General features: G+C 43.2%; 1 protein-coding gene across 1 annotated transcript in view; it reads right to left on the reverse strand.

The window, feature by feature from the left end:
* Window positions 1–24,934, reverse strand: part of MAU2 (MAU2 sister chromatid cohesion factor) — a 38,024-nt gene that overhangs the window by 7,848 nt on the left and 5,242 nt on the right. The window contains exons 4-18 of the mRNA XM_087703187.1: window positions 24,556–24,651; window positions 22,192–22,286; window positions 21,711–21,738; window positions 20,755–20,910; window positions 19,277–19,423; window positions 17,454–17,544; window positions 15,924–16,027; window positions 14,186–14,263; window positions 11,658–11,723; window positions 10,466–10,549; window positions 9,722–9,771; window positions 7,101–7,178; window positions 5,596–5,707; window positions 2,675–2,765; window positions 692–819 (exon numbers count right to left, since the gene is read on the reverse strand). Of these exons, the coding sequence (XP_087559313.1) occupies window positions 692–819; window positions 2,675–2,765; window positions 5,596–5,707; window positions 7,101–7,178; window positions 9,722–9,771; window positions 10,466–10,549; window positions 11,658–11,723; window positions 14,186–14,263; window positions 15,924–16,027; window positions 17,454–17,544; window positions 19,277–19,423; window positions 20,755–20,910; window positions 21,711–21,738; window positions 22,192–22,286; window positions 24,556–24,651 (1,404 nt within the window). The remainder of the gene's footprint in view (window positions 1–691; window positions 820–2,674; window positions 2,766–5,595; window positions 5,708–7,100; window positions 7,179–9,721; window positions 9,772–10,465; window positions 10,550–11,657; window positions 11,724–14,185; window positions 14,264–15,923; window positions 16,028–17,453; window positions 17,545–19,276; window positions 19,424–20,754; window positions 20,911–21,710; window positions 21,739–22,191; window positions 22,287–24,555; window positions 24,652–24,934) is intronic.

A 24,934-nucleotide genomic window follows, 5' to 3' on the forward strand; every position in this document is an offset into this window, starting at 1 on the left:
AGGAAAAGAATGCCCACAATGTCCCACCTATTCTACAGATTTCAATATAGGTAGTCCTCGAGTTACGACTGTAATGGAGCCTGCCCACCATGGTCATAAGGGGCCCATCCACATGACAAACCCAATTTTATGACTTTTTCACAGCAGGTGTTGGTTGCTAAGCGGCATAGTGGTGTTGCTATAAGCCGATTTTGTCAAAAATCAGAAATGAATGCTGGATTTTAGCAAAAACGCTCTAAAAGATGGTCACATGTAAATGAGAGCCAATTGCTGAGTGGCCGAAGTGTGATCTCTTAACTGTGGGTGGAGGGCAGGTCTGGAATGTCGGAAACAGGCAGTGAGTACCCTCAGAGAAGTCTGTCATAACTCTGAACGATTGCTAAGCGACCGGCCATAAGTCGAGGACTACCTGGCATATTAAATTTGAGCAGTTAGGGAACAGAGGGTCTTCTGTTTTTTCCACCCTCTTCCCCTTGGTGTCCACTCAGGTTAGCATACAGCAAGGGTGGGAAATGATGGTCCTCCTTTATGACTCATGGACTTCAACTCCCAGAATACTTGAGCCAGCCTTGCTATTTCAAGCATTCTGGGAGTTGAAGTCCACGAGTCATAAAAGGGCGCCATTGTTTCCCCCACTCCTGGCATGCAGAAAGCAAGGGCCAGAAAGAAAGAAAAAATGTGGCCAACGTACGGTGATGAGGTTGTGCTCTGGGAGGCTACAGGCTTCGATGTGGTCCTGGAGCAGCTGCTGGGAAAAGTTCTGATGCATTTGCGCTGCTTCATGGGCATCGATGGCATTCCCACATGCTTTGTTTAGGTCTTCATTGCAAAGGAGGGAGAGAGAAACAGAGACATTAGGTTGCAAATCCTTTCAGGCAAGGAGCCCCTCCTCCCCCTCTATGGAGCAAATTAACCACAAACAAACAAATTACCAATTTAAATACTATTAAGTTAATGATGAATATTATTACAGGTAGTGCTTGACTTACAACGGTTCACTTAAGTGACCGTTCGAAGGTACAACGGCATTGAAAAAAGTGACCCATGACCGTTTTTCACACTTACAACCATTGCAGTCTCCCCACAGGCATGGGGTTTCTATTCAAGGTGCTTGACAACTGACTCACATTTATGACAGTTGCTGTGCCCCAAGGTCTCAGGAGCCGAGGTGGCGTAGTGGTGAAATGCAGCACTGCAGGCTACTTCAGCTGACTGCAGTTCTGCAGTTCGGCTGTTCAAATCTCACCAGCTCAGGGTTGACTCAGCCTTCCATCCTTCCGAGGTGGGTAAAATGAGGACCCGGATTGTTGTTGGGGGCGATATGCTGACTCTGTAAACCGCTTATAGAGGGATGAAAGCCCTATGAAGCGGTATATAAGTCTAACTGCTATAACTGCTATTCCCTTTTGTGCCCTTCTGACAAGCAAAGTCAATGGGGAAACCAGTTTCACTTAACGACCATGTTGCTGATTTAACAACTGCAGCAATCCACTTAACAAATGTGGCAAGGAAAGTCATAAAATGGGGCAAGACTCTCCTAACAAATTCCTCACTTAGCAACAGAAATTCTGGGCTCAATTGTGGTTGTAAGCTGAGGACTACCTGTATATTGTTATCATACCTTTTAAAAAATGTAGCTATTAGGTCAACTCAAGCATACCTAATATTCCCACCTCCTGTTTTCCCCACCCACAACAATAACCCTGTGAGTTTGGCTGGGTTGACCTCATTCCTGGTTTCTAGGGCAGGTATATAACACCACTACACCAGAGTGGGTTACCAATTTCTTTACTATCAGTTCGGGCGCGCTCCCCCATGCGCTTGCGACACTTCTGCGCATGCGCAGAAGCGTCCAAGCAGGTGGGCGGAGCCTCCCGCCGCCGCTACTACCAGTTTGGCTGAATCCGCAGCAACCCACCTCTGCACTACACCAAACTGGCTCTAATAATAAATAAGTATTATTATTAAAAGCATCAGGAATTAGAAAAGTCAATATATAACTTTTTTTTAAAGGAAGTAGTAGAACTCTGGAATCTAAATCCATTTTTATTTAACTATCTACACTTTCAATTTCCGCAAAAAGAATTCATTATTTTCTAAATGTACATGATGATAAAGGCAGAGCAAGCATCATAATCAAAGACTTTTATACTAAGCTATTATCTCCTGGGTTACGTTGAGATGACAACGTTAAGTTATGATGAAACTATTCTGAATAGTCAAGTTGACACAGGTATAAGAGTGCTGAGTACGTTGCATGAAACAAAAATGATATTTAATGGAAAACAAACTACAGGTGCTCCTTGCTTAAGGACCACTCATTCAGCAACCATTCAAAGTTGGTTCTGAATGAGTGGTACTCACAAGTGGTCTTCTGTGCTCCCGCAGTCATGTGATCATGATCTGGGGACTTGACAACTGGCTCATAATTGTGATGTCACAGCACTCTGTGGTCATGTGATCAACATTTGTAACCTTCACTGCCTGCTTCTGACAAGCAAAGCCAATTATCTGTCTTAATGTAAGATAACCTGGCCAATGTGTTTTGCAAACGGTGGTTCATGTCTTAGCATGCTGTTCAACCCAGCTTCCTGTGGTTTATTCAATCTTTAAAGAAACCGTAGTTTATCACAATGTACAAACACTTGTATTATGATCCATTGAATTAACTGACCTCTCAGGAGGGCCGATGACCACAACTGCACAGACATGTCGGGGATCTTGCTGGCCAGCTGCATGGCTGGGACTACCATGTTGTTACTCTCCTAGAGACAAAAGGGGTCTTGATCAAACAAAGATGGCAAAATGGACGTGGTCATTTTTCCTTGAATTTACTGACTGGGACCACCACAACCAAATCAAACACGAGTTTGCAGGGCACCCTCTGTCACCAATCAACACAAACCTCTTGGTAATCATATTACAGTTAGTAACTATGGAGATTCTCAAGTCATCCAAATCATGGTTGTCCCAAAGGAGCTTTTTTCAAGAGGCAACTGGACTGGCTTTGTTTTCCCTTGAAGACGTTTCTCTCCTCATCCAAGAAGTTTCTTCTGAGTCAGAACTGAAGGAGCTTCTTGGATGAGAAGCGAGACATCTTTAAAGGAAAAACAAAAAGTCCAAGTTGCCTTTTGAAAGAAAGAAAAAAAAAGCACCTTTGGGGCATGATACTTAATGCATCTCTCGCTGAAGGCAAGGCTCGTGTGACACCTTCATTGCATGAGCTGCACTGGCTTCCGATTTCTTTCGAGGTGCAATTCAAGGTGCTGGGTATTACCTTTAAGGTTCCACCACAAAACCGCGGACAACAAAATCGCGGTCGACGAAAGCGCATATGTGACGTCATCACAGCGCGACGAAAAAGATTGAAAAATGTAAAAATAAAGCGAAAACCTTACCCTAACCCCCCCAAACCTAACCCTAAACCTAACCCTAAACCTAACCCTAAACCTAACCCTTAACCTAACCCTTAACCTAACGAAAAACCTAATGCTAACCCTTAACCTAACGCTAAACGTAACGCTAACGCTCTAACCCTAACCCTTAACCTAACCCTAACCCTAACCCTTAACCTAACCCTTACCTTTATGTGAATCGGCTTGCTGTAATTTAATTTTTATTTCAATTTTTCGATCTTTTTCGTCACGTTGTGATGACGTCACATACGCGATTTCGTCAACCGCGCTTTTGTGGAACGCGGTTTTGACGGGTCACGTACCTTTAAAGCCCTATGCAGCACAGGGCCAGGTTATCCAAGGGACCACCTTTCCCTAATCTGGATGACCAGATAATCTGGATGGCCATCTACCCATCCAGCCAGGTTACCTATGCTGGGCACACTCCAAGTCCCTTCCCCTAAATATTGCCATGGCAGAGTCACCTTGCAGCGAGACAGATGGCAAACGAATTTAATAAATAATAATAATAATAATCTGATGGGAAGCATGCTTTCTTCCGAGGCAGCCCCTGCCCTATGAAACATTTTGACCCCTGAAGCTCAGCAGGCCTCTACTTGCCTAGCTTTCCATAAAGCTTTGAAGATCTGGCTCTTCCCCCCCTCCAAGTCTTGGGATAGCATTAGATTCCTGCACATTAGAAGTTTGACTTGGCACCGGATTTCTGTTACTTTTAATGTTTTAATATGTTTAGTTTTAAAGTTTATGTGTTGTTTTAACTTTTGACTGGGAGAAGCCAAGAGCTGTTTATATGTTGGGTTGACTATATAAATGTTTTTTTTAAAATAAAATAAAATGCCCTATTCAGACAACTGCCTTCATTGCCCTTCCCTACCCCCCCCAGGAAAATAATAATGCATTTTTCCCTTCAATGAAGTTTTATCTAAATACATAAATGAGTAAGAAACAGCCTCTTTCAGAAAGGTTTGTCTGATGTGAATCAATAGAGTCTGTTTCAAACATTTCTCTACTGTCTGTCTGAAAGAAAATCTAAAAGAAACAAGACAGGGCATCATGGATAATCTCTTATTGAATGTTCAGCTATGATTCTATTATTTCTTTGTCGCTACATAACATTCAAAGATGCAGCAAAAATCATTAGAGGCAAGGCTAACCTCCCAAGTCCTGCAGGCCATGCACGGAGATAACAACTGCAACAAGACTTAAATAACCTCATTGTAGATACTTGCTTAACAACTGTCCCGTTTAGTGACCATTTGAAGTTACAACAGTGCTGAAAAAGTAGCTTCACAACTACGGTCAAACTTACAATAGCAGCAGCGTCCCTGTAGTTATATAATTGCCATTCATTAGCTTCACAGCTTACATCCAACAAGTAAAGTAAATGAAGGAGCTGGCAGTAGCATCACAAAATCATGCAATGTCCCACTTAACAACCATGGGTGATTTGCTTAATGAATAAAGGAAAATGTATGTGTCCCAGGATAATGTTGCAGGATACAATCTGGGTCAGTCACTGGGACCAGAGGTTTAGTCTTCCAAGCTTTGGGATTCGTGCTGGAGCCCCTGATTTTGGATTTGTGCTAGAGTCCCTGATTGGATTTGCTTAATGACCACAGTGGCACTGATGTAAATTCGGTGCGATTTCGGGATATTTCCCTTAGTGACTATGTCTGGCTTAGTAATGGAGTTGCTAGTCTCAATTGTGGTAGTTAAATGAGGATTATTTGTAATTAATTTCTCCCTGCAAGTTCACACTTCACTTCAGGGCACCATTTACAATAAGCAGATAAATGGCAATGTTGTTGGAGTAATTTAGTGCATAGCAAAGAAATACAGCAATTATCAATCTTTCGCATTTTACAAGAAGGAAAGAATGGGAAGATTTATAGTTACAAGTATTTTTCAGAAAGCGCCTGGAGTTTATTTTTTTGATATCTATAATTATGCGATTGCCCCAGACTTTAACAAATAAACAAACCACAATTTGAAGATTCAATTACTACAGAGGCCACAAATTCTCCAGCACATCATATGACTACCATCACCACCCGCCAGCCCATTGATACGCACACTGGCAAAATTTTGCATTAAGATTAATTTCACACTCTTTTATTTCATTGGCAAAGGAAAAAAGGGAAGTATCAAACAACACCACTGAAAAGGATTTATGACTTACCCTGTGATTCCCTAACACATAGAAGATGTGACCCAGAAGAACAAGAGAGCATGCTGTTAATCGGTTTAGATCTTCTGCATTTGACATTTTTAGTGTCTCTCGTAAAAAACGTCTACCAAAACAAAAGATTAAAAGAAAGAAAACATTTTGGGCGATGTAAGAGGTTTAACCAAAAACTGGCCTCTTCCAGCAACTACTTCAGCACCTCATTTGCACAATCTAGACATTCCCGTAGTATCTATAACTCTGCTTTTTAAAGAAGCTTTAGGTAGCTGAGTTGCTGTCATTTTATTACAGGTCTTCAAACTCAGCACTAATCGTGAAGTAGTGGCCTGGAGGCATTTTATCCCTTCAATAATGGACTTGGATATCTCAACAGAATTCAGTTTTACTAACGTTTAATTTTTATACTTATTCAGTTGCAATTAAGTCAGCTGTCTGCTAACCACAGAGATTACAGGTAGTCCTCGACTTACAACAGTTTAGTGACCATTTGAAGTTACAACGGCACTGGAACAAATGTGACTTTTGACTGTTTTTCACATTTATGACCATTGCAACATCCTCATGGTCATGTGGTCAAAATTCAGACACTTGGAAACTGATTCATATTTATGACACTTACAGTGTCCTGGGCTCATCCGATCAGCTTTTGCAACCTTCTGATAAGCAAAGTCAATGGGGAAGCCAGATTCATTTCACAACTGTGTTACTAACTAAACAACTGCAATGATTCATTTAACAACTGTGGCCAGAAAGGTCATAAAATGGGTGTCTGGGTTCCAAGTAATACCTCCAACGAAAGACGACTCTGAGGCTTGAGGTTCCTCAAAGGTCCATTTTATTAGAGACGTCATACTGGCACATCTGGAAAACCCAAATCTGAAAGCTTCCAGGTTTTCCCCACCCAAATGAAAGTTCAAGTCCCTGCCCAGCACCCACATGTCCGTCACATGGCCCACTCAGGCACCCTCCCAACTGAAGATGCCTCCCAGTCACACCACTCCAGGTGCAGGGCAAGATGTCCTTGACTCTCTGAGAAAGGAATGTTCTTATGACTCTATAGCTCCCATACTGCATATAATCCCCCCTCCCATTTTCCCACAGCAGTAAATGTGGCAGGCCGGAAGGCCCAATGCAAAAGATGGCTTCCAGGCCTGACAATGGGACAAAACAGACTTAACTGACTGGCTTAGCAACAGGAATTGTAGGCTCAGTTGTGTTCATAAGTCGAGGACTACCTGTGCGCTGAAACTGGGGAGGACCAAGTAAGCTCTCAAGATGATAAGAGCAGGGAAAGAGGGACTTGCTGGCGTCCATACATTTAGCTTGATCATGGGAGAGCTCTCGTTCAGATGATTCAGTACAAAAAGACAGTTTCCTGCTTAGGTAAAGCAGAGTCTTAACAGAGAGTATTTTGCTGTTATCAAACAACAGTGCAACTGAGTAGAATCCCACATTTCACCTGCCTTTTCACTAAAAAGAAGAAATGCTTGGTGACTCACTTGGCTTCATTGTACCTTCCTTGAAAGAAGGAGAACAGCCCTCGGATGTAGAAAGCGGCAGCTCGAAGACAGTGAGAGCTGGAGAAGACAGAACAGACACACAGGCAGGTAAGCAAGCATTAATGGCCCAAGGAGGAAATCACGGCTTCCAACTGGCCAATTCTATATTATCAACCGATACGCTATTCAAAATATTTAGGCTTGCTTTCAAACATTATTATCATAATATTATATTAATAGTTGTTGTTGTTGTTGTCAGACTTGCCCACAAAGGTTGTGTATAATTCTACAAAACATCTATAAAGTGCTGGATTTAGAAATATGGATTCGTATTGAATTGATACATGTAAAGAGAAGGCCAGAAAAAAATTAGCCAGTCGAGTATGTATTTGCTGGTTCAATGAGATCATCTTTACTTACGGTAATCTCTCTTTTTAACACATAGATTACCTACCACAACCTGCAGCTGTCAACATTACATCACGTCCTTCATGGCAACTAAACTGGCTGAAATCTTCACACAGCATCAGTCTAGACAAGGCAGGCTGCTGCCCATAAGCAGCTGATGGCACTAAAGGAAGCGTCTCTAGGGCAGGGATCTCAAAATCAAGGCCCACGGGCTGGATCCAGCCCGCGAGGTACTTAGAGCGAAGGACCAGCCTCTACCAGATAATATGGAGCTCAGGAGGGCCACACACAGCCCCCCCAAGGCTCCATTTTCAGCCATGACGACCTCCTGCCGCCCTCTGCTAGTAAAAAAGGAGCTCGGGCGGCGGACGGGGCGCTCTGTTTTCACTGGCAGAAGGTGGCAGGAGACCGTCACGGCTAAAAACGGAGCTCTGGAGCCCGATTTCGCTGGCAGAGCACCCGGGCCACCACAGACAGCGACACAAGTGACTTCAACCTCACCACACCCACCCCGGCCCCCATCCGAGGTCAAACACAACCCTGATGAGGCCCTCTGTGAAATTGAGTTTGAAACCCCTGCTCTAGAGTGTCTCTTAGCCTCATAGCCCATTTCTAAAAGTTTTTAAAAAAAAATATGTTTAGCGTTTTATCATTTTGCTGAATGCCTCCCACAGTCACTTTTTATGAGATGGATAGCCATATAAAATTTGATAATGAATCTATGTATGCATGCATATATAAAAGTGAATATTTGTAGCTCGGGGTTAAAATCAGGGGTCCTTGGTGCTCTCTGAGCTTAGTTGTTTTCTTGCAGACGTTTCATTACCCAAACAAGGTAACATCATCAGTAATGAAAAAGCTGCAAGAAAACAAGCAACGTCAGAGAGGACAAAGGACATGTATGTATGTATGTATGTGTGTATGTATGTATGTTTTGGAGGCTGCTAAACTAGTTCAAACCTCAAATAGAACTGTCTAGCCAATTGGAATAGGTTTGCTTTGAGGTCAATAAAACTTTTGAAAAACTTGAAATGGAGGCAAAAATTGGTGGGTTTCAGGGCCTGCAGCCTGATTATGATGCACCGTTTAACACAGGCAGCCTCTACGCCTTCTCTCTTTAAAGAGCAGAGCGGTTTACAGAGCCAGCCTATTGCCCTCAACAATTTTGGATCTTCATTTTACCAACCGGGAAGGCTGAGTCAACCTTGAGCCTGGTGGGATTTGAATTGTCAAATTGCAGGCTGCCGGCAGGCAGCAGAAGTAGCCTACAGTACTGCACTCTAATTACTATGCCACTATGGCTCAGAGTAGAATAATGAACAACAATTGTTGATTGTCACACAACCTTCCTGTCAAATTACTCATATCTCTTTTGCTTTAATGTGCCTTAAAATTCTGAAACTATCCAAGCCCTCAGGTCAGTTTCTAAGGCCTATTCAGAACGTCTTCCACTAGGAAGGCAGTCTCTCGATTTTAAGTGGACTATGAAGCACCACACCCTCTGGAACGAACTCCCCGTGGAGATTCGAACCCTCACCACCCTCCAGGCCTTCCGCAAAGCCCTTAAAACCTGGCTGTTCCGACAGGCCTGGGGCTAAAGAACCGTTGCCCCCGTCTTGAATGGTATGACTGCTGTGTGTTTTAAACCATGTATTGTTTTGTGTCGTTTTTAATTTTGTCTGTATCTCCCCTTCCCTGGTTTGAGTTGTGAGCCGCCCTGAGTCCCCTTCGGGGGGGAAAAGGGCAGCATATAAATAAAAAATAAATAAAATCAACAACATTTAAACACAACCTTTCAGACTGCGCACTCCATTATTCAGTTTTATTGTTTCAGGTTATTCAGGTTTCAGTTTTATTCTTTCCTTATTATGCCTTCATACCAGAATGTGTACCTCACTTCTTGTTCTTTGAAAAGCAGGATGTAAATGCAATTAATAACTAAACTAAAAAGGACAGGGGTTGAAGTGCAGGCTGACAAGGCATGCTAAACTCTTTTAAATGTCCACTGGGACTACTATTAGTTACGTTGATCAAATTGCCTATCTTAAATTCCTGGCATATAAAAACGTTGTCGTGAAACAGAGAGTTCACCAGAGTCCCACAACAGTTAAAAGCCCTGCTGATACCGAAGAATCATTACAAGCCATCCAATATAATGCCTTTATATGGCTTATACAATATTATATTGTAAGGGGAATTACTGATTTACCTACCTCACCGGAAAATTGTGGTCTGGATTTATCCTTTCCAACAAGCTATAAAGCTGGAGAGGAGGAAGACATGAGGAAGTTTGTTAGTTTTTAATTCACATTTACAGTTATAGAGGACAAAGGCAGTTGGACCCAAGCAGTTTATCATGTGAATATTCTCCCAGCCAAAATTGTCTTTCAGATAACATTTTTTTTACAAACTGAAAGGATTTCCATATTTACAAACCCGCCTGCCTGGCTTCTGACGATTTCACACGATTCATATTTTATGCAAATAAAATAAAAACATTCTACTCACAACTAGAATAGTGTGCTAAATTCTGAGCAGCACTAATGCAAATCTGTAATTGTTTTACGAGTTGTGGTTTAGAAGAAGACCAAAGATGTAAGCTTAGAAGAAGCCGTAAAAAAAGATGCTGTTTACAGAACATCTTGAAATGACTTTTTAAAAAAACAACATGGATAAAGTAAACGTTTGCTTTCCCTCTGTTGTGCTCTGTATCAGTGGTCACCACCTGGTGGTCCGTGAGAAAATTTTGGTGGCGGCCCACAGAAAAATTATTTGCATTTTAAATATTGCACTAAATGCTATTTATCTTTTTTTTTAAATCATTAGTGGTTTGTGGGATTTAAAATTATGAATTTAGTGGTCTCCAAGATCCAAAAGGTTGGCGACCCCTGGCCTATGTAATATAACCAACTGTTCACATTTCATTTAAACCCCAGTTCTTCAGCCAAGACATTTACCTCTTGATGCCGGTTTCCTTCCCTGATATAGACGCTTGCCAAGTTTGTCACGATAAAAGCCCACAATTCTTGATGGGTGGTGAGCTACAGCACAGAACAGACAAATATAAGCAGGGAAAAAAAAGTTTAAAGCATTTTCCTTCTTACAGAAAGTCCTCAATTTACGTCTGGTTCTTTACATCTGCCCCCTAATGGTTTCATGAGCACGTTTTAAGGACTTGGCAACCAGCTTGCATTTATAACCGGTTGCAGCTTCCCAGGGTCACGTGACAGAGATTTGCTATATAGAGGTGGTTGGTTTTTTTTTTTTTGCTGGTTTCTGGCAAACAACGCCCATTCAGAGTGTATTTGCTTAACAGTTGCAGGATTCAATTTACAACCATATGATTCACTTAACGAATGTCATAAAAACAGTTCAGAAATCAAGTCCGGTGACATGGATGCCTTAATAATAGCAACAGACATATGCCGCTTCCAAGGGCTTTTACAGCCCAGTGTATTGCCCCCCCCCCCCAACAATCTGAGTCCTCATTTTACCGACCTCGGAGGATCGAAGGCTAAGTCAACCTTTTAGCCTGGTGAGGATCGAATTGCTGAACTGCAGGCAGCAGAATTAGCCTGCAGTGTTGCATTCTAAAGGGGGATGCGGTGGCTCAGGGGCAAAGACGCTGAACCTGTCGATCAGAAAGCTTGGCAGTTTGGCGGTTCGAATCCCTAGCGCTGCGTAACGGAGTGAGCTCTCATTACTTGTCCCAGCTTCTGCCAACCTAGCAGTTTGAAAGCATGTACAAATGCAAGTAGAAAAATAGGGACCAGTTTGGTGGGAAGGTAACAGCATTCTGTGCACCGTTTGGCATTTAATCATGCTGGCCACATGATCACGGAGACGTCTTCGGACAGCGCTGGCTCTTCGGCTTTGAAACAGAGATGAGCACCGCCCCCTAGAGTCGGGAGCGACTAGCACAGTGTGAGAGGAACCTTTACCTTCACTGCATTCTAATTACTGCGCCAGCACCGCTCAACAACCGCAATGACTTACAACCAAAAATTCCAGTCCCTGTTATGGTCTTAAGCCGAAGACTGCCGTATGAGCCTTCCGAGTTCTTTAATCAATTAAATTATTTGAAGAGGAGACATACACCCACAAGGACAAACCAAAAGAAAAAAAACCCCATACTGAGCGCCATCTTACCCGAAGTGCTGTGGTAAACTGTGCTTCTGCGTTGTCCATGCAGTTCACAGAAATACAATACAGCCCCTTCAAAGGAAAACAGCAGGGAAAGTTCAAGGTATTTTTGGGTTTTAGGAATGAAGACTCAGCGGAGGAAGTTGCACAACAGTACAACAGATCAACAGTAGATCTATGTTCCTAGTGTGGATCTATGTTCCTAGTGTAGATCTATGTTCATTTTTGATTTGCTTTAATAGTTAGGAATCTAACTTCCCTTCCCACCTGAGAACGTAGCAGACATTCCAGAAGAGAAATACAGGCAGTCCTTCATTTACAACAGTTCATTTAGTGACTGTTCAAAGTTACAACAGTAGTGAAAAAAGAGACTTGGGACCTTTTTTCACACAACTGTTGCAGCATCCCCATAGTCATGCGATCAAAATTCAGGCACTTGGCAACTGACTCATGTTTATGACGGTTACAATGTCCTGGGGTCATGGGATCACCTTTTGTGGCCTTCTGACCAGCAAAGTCAATGGGGAAAGCCAAATTCACTTAACGACCGTGTGACTAAGTTAAGAACCCCAGCGATCCACTTAACAACTGTGTCAGGAAAAGTTGTAAAATGAGGCAAAACTCACTTAACAAATGTCTCACTTAGCAACAGAAATTCTGATCTTACTTGTGGTCATAACTCGAGGACTACTCGTAAACATATTCCTTCTCTTTGTAACATGGCATTAAGCTTTGGAATGATTTCACCCTGCTTTTTTTTTCTCTCCACCCAAATAATTCATTTAAATCCTTCTGTTGTCAGTCTTGCTCAATAAAGTCAATCACAGCAATTCATATCTGCTGCTGCTTCTTCTTTACGTAGCTTCAATGAACATTCATGATATTAGATCCAAATTTTCCTATTCCTGTCCTTTTACACTTATCCTCAACTTGATCTTGAGGTTGTCAACTTGTCTTGAGGGGAAACTGATGCATTTTGGCAATAGAAATGTTGCTTTTGTGTGTACATATAGCACAGATAACTGAGGGAAACCATCCACATCCATCTCTGCTGACAAGGATTAAGGAGGATTTATTGAAGGCCACTTCATCTATAGATCAGGGGTGGGAAACCATGCCCCTTTGATGACTGCTGGACTTCAACTCCCAGAATTCCGGAGCCAGCCGACTCAGGAATTTTGGGAGTTGAAGTCCAGCAGTCATAAAAGGGCCATGAGTCCTCACCCAAGATTTACAGTAGTGGCCAAAATTGTAGAAACCTTTTGGAAAAAGTATATTTTTGAGGTTTGGTGGCTAATAACAAACACTTTTATTTTGGAGTAGTACCACAAAATTATATATCAATGGAAAGATAATTTAATCACAATGTAATGCAATAGCTTTTATGAAGGATTTGCTATTAGAATAGCAGTTATAAAGAAGAAGAAAATGGAACGCGTAGAAAAAAATGAGATATACAAAAATTATCACCGTGTCATTTAATACTTAGTTGGGTAACCTTTAGCATGAATTACGGCCTTACAGCGTCTTTCCGTGGAGTGAACCAAGGCTTTTGGTTCTGCAGCTGTTATAATGTGAAACCAAGATTGAAGGATTGCTTCTATTAACTGGGTTTTACTGCTGGGTTGCTTCTGACTAACAAGTTTGTTTAATCGGCTCCATAGATTTTCAGTTGGGTTAAGATCTGGGCTATTCCCAGGACATTCCAGCAGTGGGATATGATTATCTTGAATGGCCAAGTTAGAGGGCTATTCCTCCCCTATTTATGCAGGGACAACTGAATTGTAAAGGTAGCCTTTGACTTACAAGCATTTGTTTAGTGCAGTGGTAGTCAACCTGGTTCCTCACTTGTGGGCGTTCCAGCTTTCATGGTGGGCGGTAGGGGTTTTATCCGATACTGAAGCACTTTCCTTTTTTTAATTTAATTGACTTCCCTACTTTATAAATCACCATTACTGTGGAACCAGTGGGCGGTTAGAAAATTTTACTACTAAGAGAGATACAAAAGTGGGTGGTAGGTATAAAAAGGTTGACTGGTTTAGTGACTGTTTAAAGTTACAACGCTACTGAAAAAAGTGACTTACAACCTATCCTCACACATACTACTGTCGCAGCATCCCTAGGGTCACATGATCAAAATTCAGGCACTTGGCATTCGGCATGTATTTACAATGCTGCAACATCCTGGGATCATGCGATTGCCGTTTGGAAATCTTCCAACAAGCGAAGTCAACGAGGGAAGCTGGATTTGCTTAACAAGGGCATGATTAACTGCAGTGATTTGCTTAACAACCATGGTGTTAAAAAAAAAAGGCTGTAAAATGGGATGAGACTCACTTAACAGTTGCCTCGCTTAGCATTGGAAATTCTGGTCCCAGTTGTGAATGTACGTCAAGAACTACCTGTATTTGTTACTAAAGCCTTGTAGTAACTGGCAGCTTTTCAATGAATGGAACTCGAGTTTCCTACACTGAATAAAAACCTGGATTTACATGCATCACGGTATGCTTTGGGAACTGGGAAGTTATACTCACCAGAAGGGCATGTAGCTGGGCAGCATGATTAGAGAAGAGCCTGGGAGACTGCTGACAGAGCTGGCATACCTGTGAAATCTTGGTGTAAACAGAAGAGAAGATGATGACTTAATATCCTAGGTGATTCACAACCATTCTTCTGACTTACTGAAACCTAGAAGGATTCACTTCCTTGCTTTGCCTTCCTCTTTTCTGATACTACCACAGATTCCAGTTGCACTTTTGGGATTGCTTAATTATTTTGTAAAATCACTTTTCTGTTACGGCAACACCTGTCTCCTTCTCTAGTATAAAAAATACCCGATAAAGCTTTACTGGGGACTCTGGCCAGCTTTCATTTCATTTCACCATGCTTTTCAAATAATATGCGATGCTGGAAATGGCCAGAACAAGCCCGTGCATGACTCTTGGGTGCCCTCAGAATAACAGAGTTGGAAGGGACCTTGGAGGTCTTCTAGTCCAACCCCCTGCTAAGGCAGGAAACCCTACACCACTTCAGACAAATGGTTATCCAATATCTTCTTAAAAACGTCCAGCATTGGAGCATCACAACTTCTGGAGGCAAGTGGTTCCACTGATGAATTGTTCCAACTGTCAGGAAAGTCCTCCTTAGTTCTCGGTTGCTTCTCTCCTTGATTGGTTTCCATCCATTGCTTCTTGTTCTGCCTTCAGATGCTTTGGAGAATAGCTTGACTCCCTCTTCTTTGTGGCAGCCCCTGAGATATTGGGACACTGCTATTGTGTCACCTCTAGCCCTGATAGCAGTGTTCCAAGGTCTAAGGGGCTGCCAAAAAGAAGAAGGGGAGTCAAGCTATTCTCCAAAGCCCCTTAGGGCAGGACAAGAAGCAACGGATGGAAACTAATCAAGGAGAGAAGCAACCAAGAACTAAGGAGAAATTTCCTGACCATTAGAACAATTGTGGCAGTGACATTTCAGGGTCTCTTCAACAACCACAAAGAGTGGTGATTTCAGCCAAGCCTCCATCCGTTGCTCCCCCCACAATACTACCACTACCCACAGTTCCAAAGGACACCGAATGCCCTAAAGCAGCATTTCACAACCATGGCTGGCTGGGGAATGCTGGGAGTTGAAGTCCACAAGACTTAAAATGGCCAAGGCTGAGAAACCCTGCCCCTAAAGCAGTGGTAGTATTGTTTGTTTGTTTGTTTATTGGATTTATATGACGCCCTTCTCCCAAAGGACTCAGGGCGGCGTACAACATTAAAAAAAACCACATATTACAAAAGTTAAAAAGGAAATTAAATAAAGTATCCAAAAAGAAACCCAATTAATGTTAACAATAAAAATTTTAAAAATTAGATTAAAATTAACAATTAAATTAATCATTTATTTTATTTTGTTCAAGCCAAGCCGGCTTGCTGGAAAAGCCAACTTTTTAGGGCGCGTCGGAAGGACCGGAGGTCAGGGACTATGCAAAGAGGGAAGGCGCTCCCACAGAGGAGGCTCCCCCCACTAGCCGACACTGTCTGGCTGACGGCACCCTCAGGAGGCCAACTGTGGTATTCAGTATTCAGCTAGTTCTCTCCGGTTCGGCCGAACTGGTAGCGGCTGCAGCGGGAGCCTCTGCCCACCCACTCCAATGTAATGCGCGACCTTATGTGCATGTGCAGAAGGTGTCGTGCACGAGCGAAGCGAACGCGCGTGTTCACATTTGCGAAACAGTAGTAGGGAAGGTAAATGATCCCACCACTGCTCTAAAGCAATGCAGGTCTTTACCTCTTGCAGGGCTGTAGCTTTGTGCCCTGTCACTAGCCGGCACATGATGATATGTTCCAACAAGATGACTTGGAAAGATGATAAGATAGGGCTGCAATCAAGCACTGCAAGGAAAGAAATGATGCAGTTTAGGGAAAAGAAAAAGGAGAAAGGGAAGAGCTCTTCATTTGGTGGAATGGCCATGCTGAACGTCCTTGACTTAAGAACGGTTGCCTAGCGAGTGTTCAAAGTTATGATGGAACCAGAGGTGGGTTCCTACCAGTTCGCACCTATTCGGTAGAACCGGTTCGTCAAATTCACCGAACCGGTTAGAAGAGGTTCCACCAGTGGACCCGGAAAGCAGGCCACACCTACAGAAGAGGTTCCAAAGTTTTTTGAAACCCACCACTGGTCCTTGGATATGATTATTCTACACTATCATGCTCCTATTTATAAAACTCAGTGCCTCTGTGAAAGGTAAGGATGACTACTGCGTTTGTGGTGCAATCAGAACATTGCGTGTGTTGAAGTTGTTTTAACGCAAACCAAAGATGCCTCTTAAAAAACAAGTTTACATCATATTCTTATGCACGCCAGTGCTGTGTGTGAGGTAATTTAAGGTGGTTCTGACAAGTGTCGTCGACATCTTCATATCCGGTCACATGGGCGGCAAGTCACTCCCACAAAGGAGGCCACACCCACAGAGTAGGTTTGAACAATTTTTGAAACCCACCACTGGATGGAACCCCCCCCCCCGCCTCCACCTCCCCATCCCCAAAAGGTAGTTGCAACTTGGTTCTGAAGTTTTGACACCCAATTTCTCCCACCACAACCAAACACACAAATTGTGTGACCAATTTTGGATATTCGGCTACTGGCCTAAATGTGTGGCCACCTGCAATGTTCCGTGGTTGCGTGAGCACAATTTATGACTGTTTCTTTAACCCAAAACCAGCTTTTTACTTCTGGTGTTTGCTTAAGAAGCACCACAAAAAAGGCTTGCAAAATCAGATCGGTGAATGTGATGACCCACTTCATGACTGTTGTGACTTACGTCCATAATGGGCCAGCTCCATTGCGGTCTACCGTTAATTGCTTTTCTGAAGCAGGGAGTAATATTTTGGGTTATAAAAACAGGCGCTCAAAAATCTTGGGGAGACATGCAGCATCAGGCTGGCAAAAACACCCTTTATTCTACTCTTCCCTCAGTGCGGAGGAGAAAAGAAGTGTGCCAAAAAAATTCCCACCGTAAGAATCAGACAATTCTTTCTGGCAGTGCTAAATTGAAATGCAAAGTGATATTGGTTCCTTTCCTTAAGTTCAGAAAAGATCCTGGCTGAGTATGCAACCCTGAATGAGCCAAAACCAAGAACAGGTTTTTCTGGTGCTTAGGAGGGGACCAATCACTGGTCCTGAAAAAGGACACTGGGTGCCCCGAAAAGGCAACAGTAAATGTAAAAGGGAGAACAGAGAGAAATGGAGCATGCAAGTTGGGCATTCAAGAACCGAATCTGTGTGAAGACACACACCAAAGAAGTTTACTCTGCTCACTTTTGAGTTTCTCTAGCTGCATCAAGGCTTTGTCGGTGTATTTCTGGGCCTTCTCCAAATATCCAGCTTGCATCGAATGCATCACAGTCACCTGGCAAAAGAAAAAAGAAAACAAACCATGCCGCATTTGCTTGGCAGATCATTTTGCAATCCTGAAACAAATTGCTTCAATGTTCTCCCTGCCGCGAATTAACATGACTCGTTTTACATGAAAAAAACAAAGACGGGGCACAGTTCTAAATGAGAAAGCATCGCAGTTAGCAACCCTGTGGACGCCCATGCTGACATGCCACCTGTGCAATTAAAACAGGCGCATTCATCTTCCTCACAACGGGCCACGCGGCACTGCCAAATTGTCCCCATTGCGAAAGCCTTCCCACCAATGATGCAATGAATGTACAAAAAACCACGGAGAGCCTATGCCTTTAGTTTCTAATATTGCAAGGTGCTTTTTGTTAAGAAAACAAAATAAAACTCTATGAGGAGGAGATGGTTTAAATCAGGGGTGTCCAACCATCGCAACTTTAAGCCTGGCGCACTTTAACTTCCAGCTTTGCTGGTTGGGGGATTCTGGGAGTTGAAGTCCGCCAGGCTTAAAGTTGCCAAGATTGGACACCCCTGATTCAAATGGTTTAAAAAGAAAAAGAAAAGAGAAAGCAGGAAAAACACAAAATTAGGTGGTGCAGAGAGAAAAGGACAAAAAAAACCCTTCCAACTTTCTCTAGTACAGATACAAGCATGAAATGCAAGTAGAGTAAACCATAGCACAGAATGTTTCTGTAGTTAAAAACGGTTCTACTCATCAAATCCCGTGGTTGCATTTTCATTCCTTTCGGTTTCATGCTAAAGTCCGAAAGCTGTTTCCAAAACCACTATTTCAGAATTCCTGACACCTAAAAGTTTTAGACCATTAGACAATCTAGCCCAGGGATGTCCAATCTTGACAAGACTTTTAAGACTTACGAACTTCAACTCCCAGAATACTGGCTGGCTGGGGAATTCTGGGATTTGCCACAAGTCCACCTTAAAGTTACAACAGTTGGGCACCTCCAAATCAAGACAATGCTGACAATACCCGATTGTAACAACTCCCCAAGGTCTCCAGAAGGAAAAAAAACCCTCTGTTATGAGACATTCTTCTAGCTGAAAGTCCAGGGACTAAAACTGGGACATTTCTGCAAGCAAAGAAAGGACTCCATCAATGAGCTATGATGCTGTCAGGAAACCTTGCCATCTTCTGAGCCCATTCAGCTCAGTATTGTCTATTAACATGAATGGTGGTTTTCCAAAGCCAGGTCTTTCTTACCACCTGCTGCCTATAAATGTTGGTAATTAAACAAGACATCAGTTCTTTGGAATGTATTGTAAACAAAAACAAAAATCACCCAGAGGCAATTTAAAGGAAAGCCAGTAATGCATCCCCACCCTGCTAGCTACTGCAATTATAAATTGGGATACTAGAGGAGCACTGTGGCTCATGTGGTTAGGATGCTGGATTGAAAGCTAGCAAGCCTGGTGTTTGAGACCCGAGTGCTGCTTTGGGGCAGGGTGAGTTCCCGTCCTTTGCTCCAACTCCTGCTGGGGACATGAATGAGCCCCCCCCCCCAAGTGGGTGTCTCCTGGGCAACAGTAATGCCACCAACTCATCCATTCAACCCAAAAGGATATTGCCATGATGATGTTAAAGGAGAGATAAGAGAGCTCCTTCTTTAGGTGCAAGCAACTACTTCCTGGGCTCCTGACCCTAGAAAGCCCCTGCTGGAAGGATCACTGAAGCCAAGTTTGTGCAACTTATTTTGATAAGGTCAGGTGCAGCATCTCACCAGGTAAACTAGCACACACATGTGCTCCTTGGGCAGCCAGTGGAAGAGGTCTGCAGGGTTGCTGGGCAGGATCTCATCATCGTGAAGGGTTGAGATGGTTTGGATGCACTGCTGCAGCTGCTTTAGACATGGCTTGACACTCTTCACCTGAGGAAAGGAGAAGCTGCCTCAACAAAGTCAAAAACAAACATGAGACCCAAATCAAAGGCACCCAACGTCCAAGGCCAACCACCCATTATCTCGATGGCTCTTGTCTGCCTCTTAGTTCATCTCTCTAAAGATGGAACATTAAAAATCCCTGAAGGTTCCTGTCAAGCTTACATTCTTTTTTTTAATCTCCTTCCACACATTGTTCCTTCATATATTTGCTCTGCCATTCTATTCTAGGGTGGTCCTTGACTTATGACTTGTCATTTTATGATGAAGTTACGATGACCTCATAACAGGTGCTTTATGGCCCTTAAAAGAGCCAAGGTGACGGCATTAGGTTAGAGTGCAGTACTGCAGGCTACTTCAACTGACTGTTAGCTGTAGTTCGGCAGTTCAGATCTCACCGGCCCGAGGTTGACTCAGCCTTCCATCCTTCTGAGGTGGATAAAATGAGGACCCAGATTGTTGGGGGCAGTAGAATGACTCTGTAAACTGCTTAGAGAGGGCTGTAAAAGCACTATGAAGCAGCATATAAGTCTAAATGCGATTACTTAGTCTAAGTGCTATTAAGTATCTCCAGCCCTCGTAAAAGGTGTCCCCGTAGCAACCAGCTGATCGCATTTTGAGTGCTTGGCAACCTGCTTACCTTTATGATCGGTTTCAGCATCCTGTGGTTGCATGACACCGATTTGCAAATTTGCTGGTTTCCCCACTGGGAATAATGGGTCCGCTTAACAACCAAACCTTTCATTTGCTTAGTGACTGCCGTGAAAAAGGTCAAAAATTTAAAAAAATGGTCCAGTCACACTGGTGCCACAATTTACAATTACAATAAGTGACAACCAGACTTCCAGGCCCGATAGTGGTTGTGATTCATTTCCTTCATGACCACAGGGGTCACGTTACAACCACCACAAAAAAGATCCTCAACTTGGATCGATTGCACGGGGGATCCACTTTACACCCATTGCCAACTTAGGACCGTAAAGGAGAGGCTGTTAAGTCGTGATGGAGCACCTGATCTTATGTTGCGAGCAACAACATTTTGTCATAGAACAGAGGTCAGCAGCCTTAGGCTCTGGAGCCGCATGTGGCTCTTTCATCCTTCTGCTGCGGCTCCCTCTTGCCAGTTGGCTCCACAATTGATAGGGCTTTCGGTTAGGACAGGTGGAGGAAAAAGGACGCCACGCTAGGAGGAGACTCTATGGGGGAGCCGGGCTTCCGGTTGGTTTCAGAATTGACCAGGGGGCTTCCAGTTAGGACCTTTGTGGCTCTTTAAGGTTGCCGACCCTTGTCATAGAAGATCACTTGAACTGCTTCAAACTCACCTGACCAGCGTCCAGGTAATGCGTCACCTGCAGTACCAAGAAGAAGACCCGCAACGACTCTTTCTGGATGGGATTCCCCTGCCAGTTCTCAACGATCTGCCCACAAAGTGTCAGCAGCGGATGCACCTCCTGCAGTTTCCTCTCCATGAGGAGCAGCTATGCAGAAGGAAGGAAGGAGAAATGGCGTCAGTTCCGGAACGCTTAATAAGCGCCTTTTTTCCAGGTTCAGGCTTCCTTCGACTTGGATTGATCTCCTCAAATAAAGAAAGAAAACAAAAACAAAAAAGCAGTACGGTAATCCTCGATCTATGACCACAGCTGAGCCCAAACTTTCTGCTGCTAAGCGAGAATGTTGTTAAATGAGTTTTGCCCCAATGTACCACCTTTCTTGCCACATACTTGTTAAGTGAATCTGGCTTCCCCGCTGACTTTGCTTATCAGAAGGTCATAAAAGTTGATCACAGGACCCCGGGACACTGCAACCGTCATAAACGTGAATCAGTTGCCAAGCACCTGAATTTTGATCACCTGACCATGGAGATGCTGCAACAGTTGCCAGTGTGAGAAATGGTCATTACAGTTTCTTTACACCGGATATTAAAACATAGGTGGGGTCGTCACACACTTGAAATGATGTGTGGGTTAACAAAATGCTACTGCTCATTTCAACAGACGTCTATCAATAGTCTAGACCAGTGTTTCTCAACCTCAGCAACTTTAAAATATGTCGATTTCAACTCCCAGAATTCCCCAGCCAGCAAACCAACTAGAGGATTCTGGGAGTTGAAGGCCACACAGCTTGAAGTTGTCAAGTTTGAGAAACCCTGCTCTACAAGACCAAAATCCATTTATTATTCATTGCTTCTATAGCTGAATAAGGAAAACAAAGCAAGACTGCAGATTTTAACGTAATGGATATGTAAAATATTATTTTGTCTAAGCCCCAGAAAACTTACCATGCCTTTGCTTAGTAGAAACAGTGCTCTGAAAAAGAAAGGAAAGTTATTAAGATCCCAACACTGTAGAGATCTTCCAGGAATACAATGTATTCTCACCCTAACCCTAAAACTGCATCCAAAAATATTTCAGAAAAAAATGAAACAGTAACTTTTCATGGTAAGTTTGTTGTTATTATAGAAATGGCTAAGTTTCTGATTACATGAAAGTAAAAAATTGGGACTGTAACTTTACTTTGTAATTGCTGCACCAAAAAAGCTGGAAGTCACTGCTTTTTTTTTTCTTTTCCCTTTCCTTCATATCCTTTCCCCATCTTTTTCTTTTCCCAATTTCCCTATTGTCTTTACTTTCATTTGTATTTTACGTTCAGCCAGACTTCAATAAAATCCTTTTAAAATACTGCAATCTGCAAAAGAGTACGGAACATATTTCATAACTCGGTCTGTTCACTTTCTCCCGGTGAATCAAAAAGCCACCCACCTTGTATATTCTGATCCTACCACACGGGCATATTCTGCTCCAACTCCCAAAAGGTCACAGGCGGAGACCAAATCTTTTTCAAGCGTATGAAGTTGCTAATGAAGAATACACAGAGAAACACAAGCTTGAAATCGTTCAGACAGCCATCGATTTTGATTTTGAGAATCAGTTGAGCTACTGATTTAAGGCACCGGGTTAGGAACTAGGAGACCAGGCATTCAAAGCCAGCTGCGTGACCTTGGCCTAGTCACTTTCTCTCAATCCAACTGACCACCCCATAGGATTGTCTATGGCGATTCTCAGTCATCCAGGCCATGGTTGTCCCCAAGGGGCCTTTTTCAAAAAGCAACTGGACTTCCTTTGTTTTTCCTTGGAGACGTTTTGCTTCTCATCCAAGAAATGAAGAAGCTTCCTGGATGAGGAGAGAAATGTCTTCAAGGAAAAAACAAAGAAAAATCCAGCTGCCTTTGTTTTCAAAAAGCACCTTTGGGACATTCCATAGGACTGTTCTTGTGGGGAAAATAGGAAAAGGAAAGTGTATTGGATATGTTCACTGCCTTTATTTGTAAAAACAATGAAGATGGGATTCAAATAAATACATTTTCAAACAAGGCTTTCCAAGCTCGAAATTTTTTAAGCTTCTGCAAACCTCCAAGGCACCCTAAACTAGAACCTGTGTGCATGTGTGTGCATGTACATGTGCCCGAGCACCAGAAACCTGAAGACCAGGTGGTCAGTGCCCATGTGCGCACCGGCCAGCTGGTCTTCGGGTTTCCAGCACTGGCCAGCTGGTCTTCACACTTGCCAGAACACCGGAAACCCGAAAACCAGCTGGCCAGCACGCGCATGCCTGTTTTGGGGGCATTTCTCAGGCCATTTTACGGGCCGAAAAACACCTCAAAAAAGCCCAGAAAAAGGCCTGGAAAACACCCAGAAAACAGCCTGTTTTTTGCCATTTTCCCAGCCATTTTCAGCCCGAAAAATGCCCCCAAAACAGCTCAGAAAATGGCTCACCATCATGGCTCTAAGACAGAGATCGGCAAACTTAAACACTCAAAGAGCCATTTGGATCCGTTTCCCACAGAAAACAAAACACCGGGAGCCACAAAAGTCCTAACCAGAAGCCCCCTGTTCAATTCTGGAGCTGACCAGAAGTTCAGTTCCCCCACCATAGAGTCTCCTCCTAGCGCGGCGTACTTTTTCTTCTATCTGTCCTAACCTAAAGCCCTATCAATTGTGGAGACAACTGGAAAACCCTCCCCTTGCCATAGAGTCTTCTCCTGGCGCACTGTGCTTCTCTGATTGTCTAATGGGCTAGGTATTTGTGGAATAGCTACTTCGGGAGAAAACTCTCCTTTAAATTCTCTTATACTGATTTTTTGCCTCCATTCTATTCATACCCCTGGCACTCATCTTGTTTCACTTTTTATATTTCTTATTTTTAAACAGTGCTGGATTTCTTGCGCCTTTCTTGAAGGCTTTATTAGTTTATTATAAACAACTTTGGGCTCCCCCGGAAGGAGGAATGCTACAGAAATAAAAGCAATAATAATAATAATAGTAATTTACACAGCTGAGGACAGTTCTGCTTGCTTTATCTCCTGCTGTTCAAAGAGCAGATATACTCAGGGTTATTTTGTCTCTTCTGCAAGGACACTCTGTCTCAGTGATAACTTCAATCCTGCAGCTTTTAACGCACAGAATCTCTCTTATGTGTTTCCCTCTTGGATGCAAGTACTGTAGAATCCCCCCAAACTCTACACTGTTTTTCATAAAAGTAGTCCTCGCTTAACAACCATTTGTTCAGCGACCATTCGAAGTCACAACAGTACTGAACAAATGGTAGTTACACCCAGTCCTCAAAGTTACAGCCACTGCAGCATCTACAACGGTCCTATCATCAAAATTTGGATGCCTGTCAAATCTATCCACATTTACAGCCACAGCATGTACCAGTGGTTCCCTTGGCAGGGTGCATCTCATCACCCACGGGAAGAAGAAGGTAATGAAGGTTTAGCTGGGGGCAGTGGAGAACAAGGTGTGTGCATGTGTGAGAGAGAGGGGGGGGGCAGGGAGAGAGAGAGAGAATGGACAGCAGGGTGGCCAAAAAAGCAGTGATGGGGAGAGATAAGTGGGCGAGGAGAGTTGAAGCAGAGGCTAACACAGCAAGGCACAAGTGTGAGGTCCTCACCTAAAGACTGCAACCAGGACTACCATTAACTGCTGGCGCTAAATAGTGGAATCGCACGATGTTTCATCTAATAACCACTTCACTTAGGGATGGAAATTCCAGTCCCAAGTAATTTTGTTAAACGAGGGCTAGCTATAATTTAAACCATTTGAGAAGAGTGAAACTTAGCTTACCGCAAGCTGAAAAAGAAGGCGACAGTGCCAGTAAGGCGTCTGTTGTGAAATCTGGATGGCTTTACGCAGCAGTGGCTTTGCTGTGTCAACAGAATTCTGAAAAGTATGGACAATAAAAATCAAATTATCACACAGAGATGGAGGAGGAGGAGGAGGAGGAGGACCCAAACACAAAATCAATTGGAAAAAGTCACGCCTCGTAAAGCAAATGGAGTACCATTCTATTAATTGGAGCGTGCACAATTTTGCAGAAATGACACATCACTTTTTCGAAAAACACATTTTAGCAAGTATATTTGTGTAAAAGCTGTGTGAAGAGGTCCAAAGATCAGGAGCAAAGCCAGCAAAGGGATTCCATCCATGGTATCTACAGTTAAAT

This window comes from Thamnophis sirtalis, unplaced genomic scaffold, assembly GCF_051295495.1.
Source record: "Thamnophis sirtalis isolate CommonGarterSnake01/CBP01778 unplaced genomic scaffold, rThaSir2_p1.2 scaffold_1, whole genome shotgun sequence".
NCBI classification, from domain to species: Eukaryota; Metazoa; Chordata; class Lepidosauria; order Squamata; family Natricidae; genus Thamnophis; species Thamnophis sirtalis.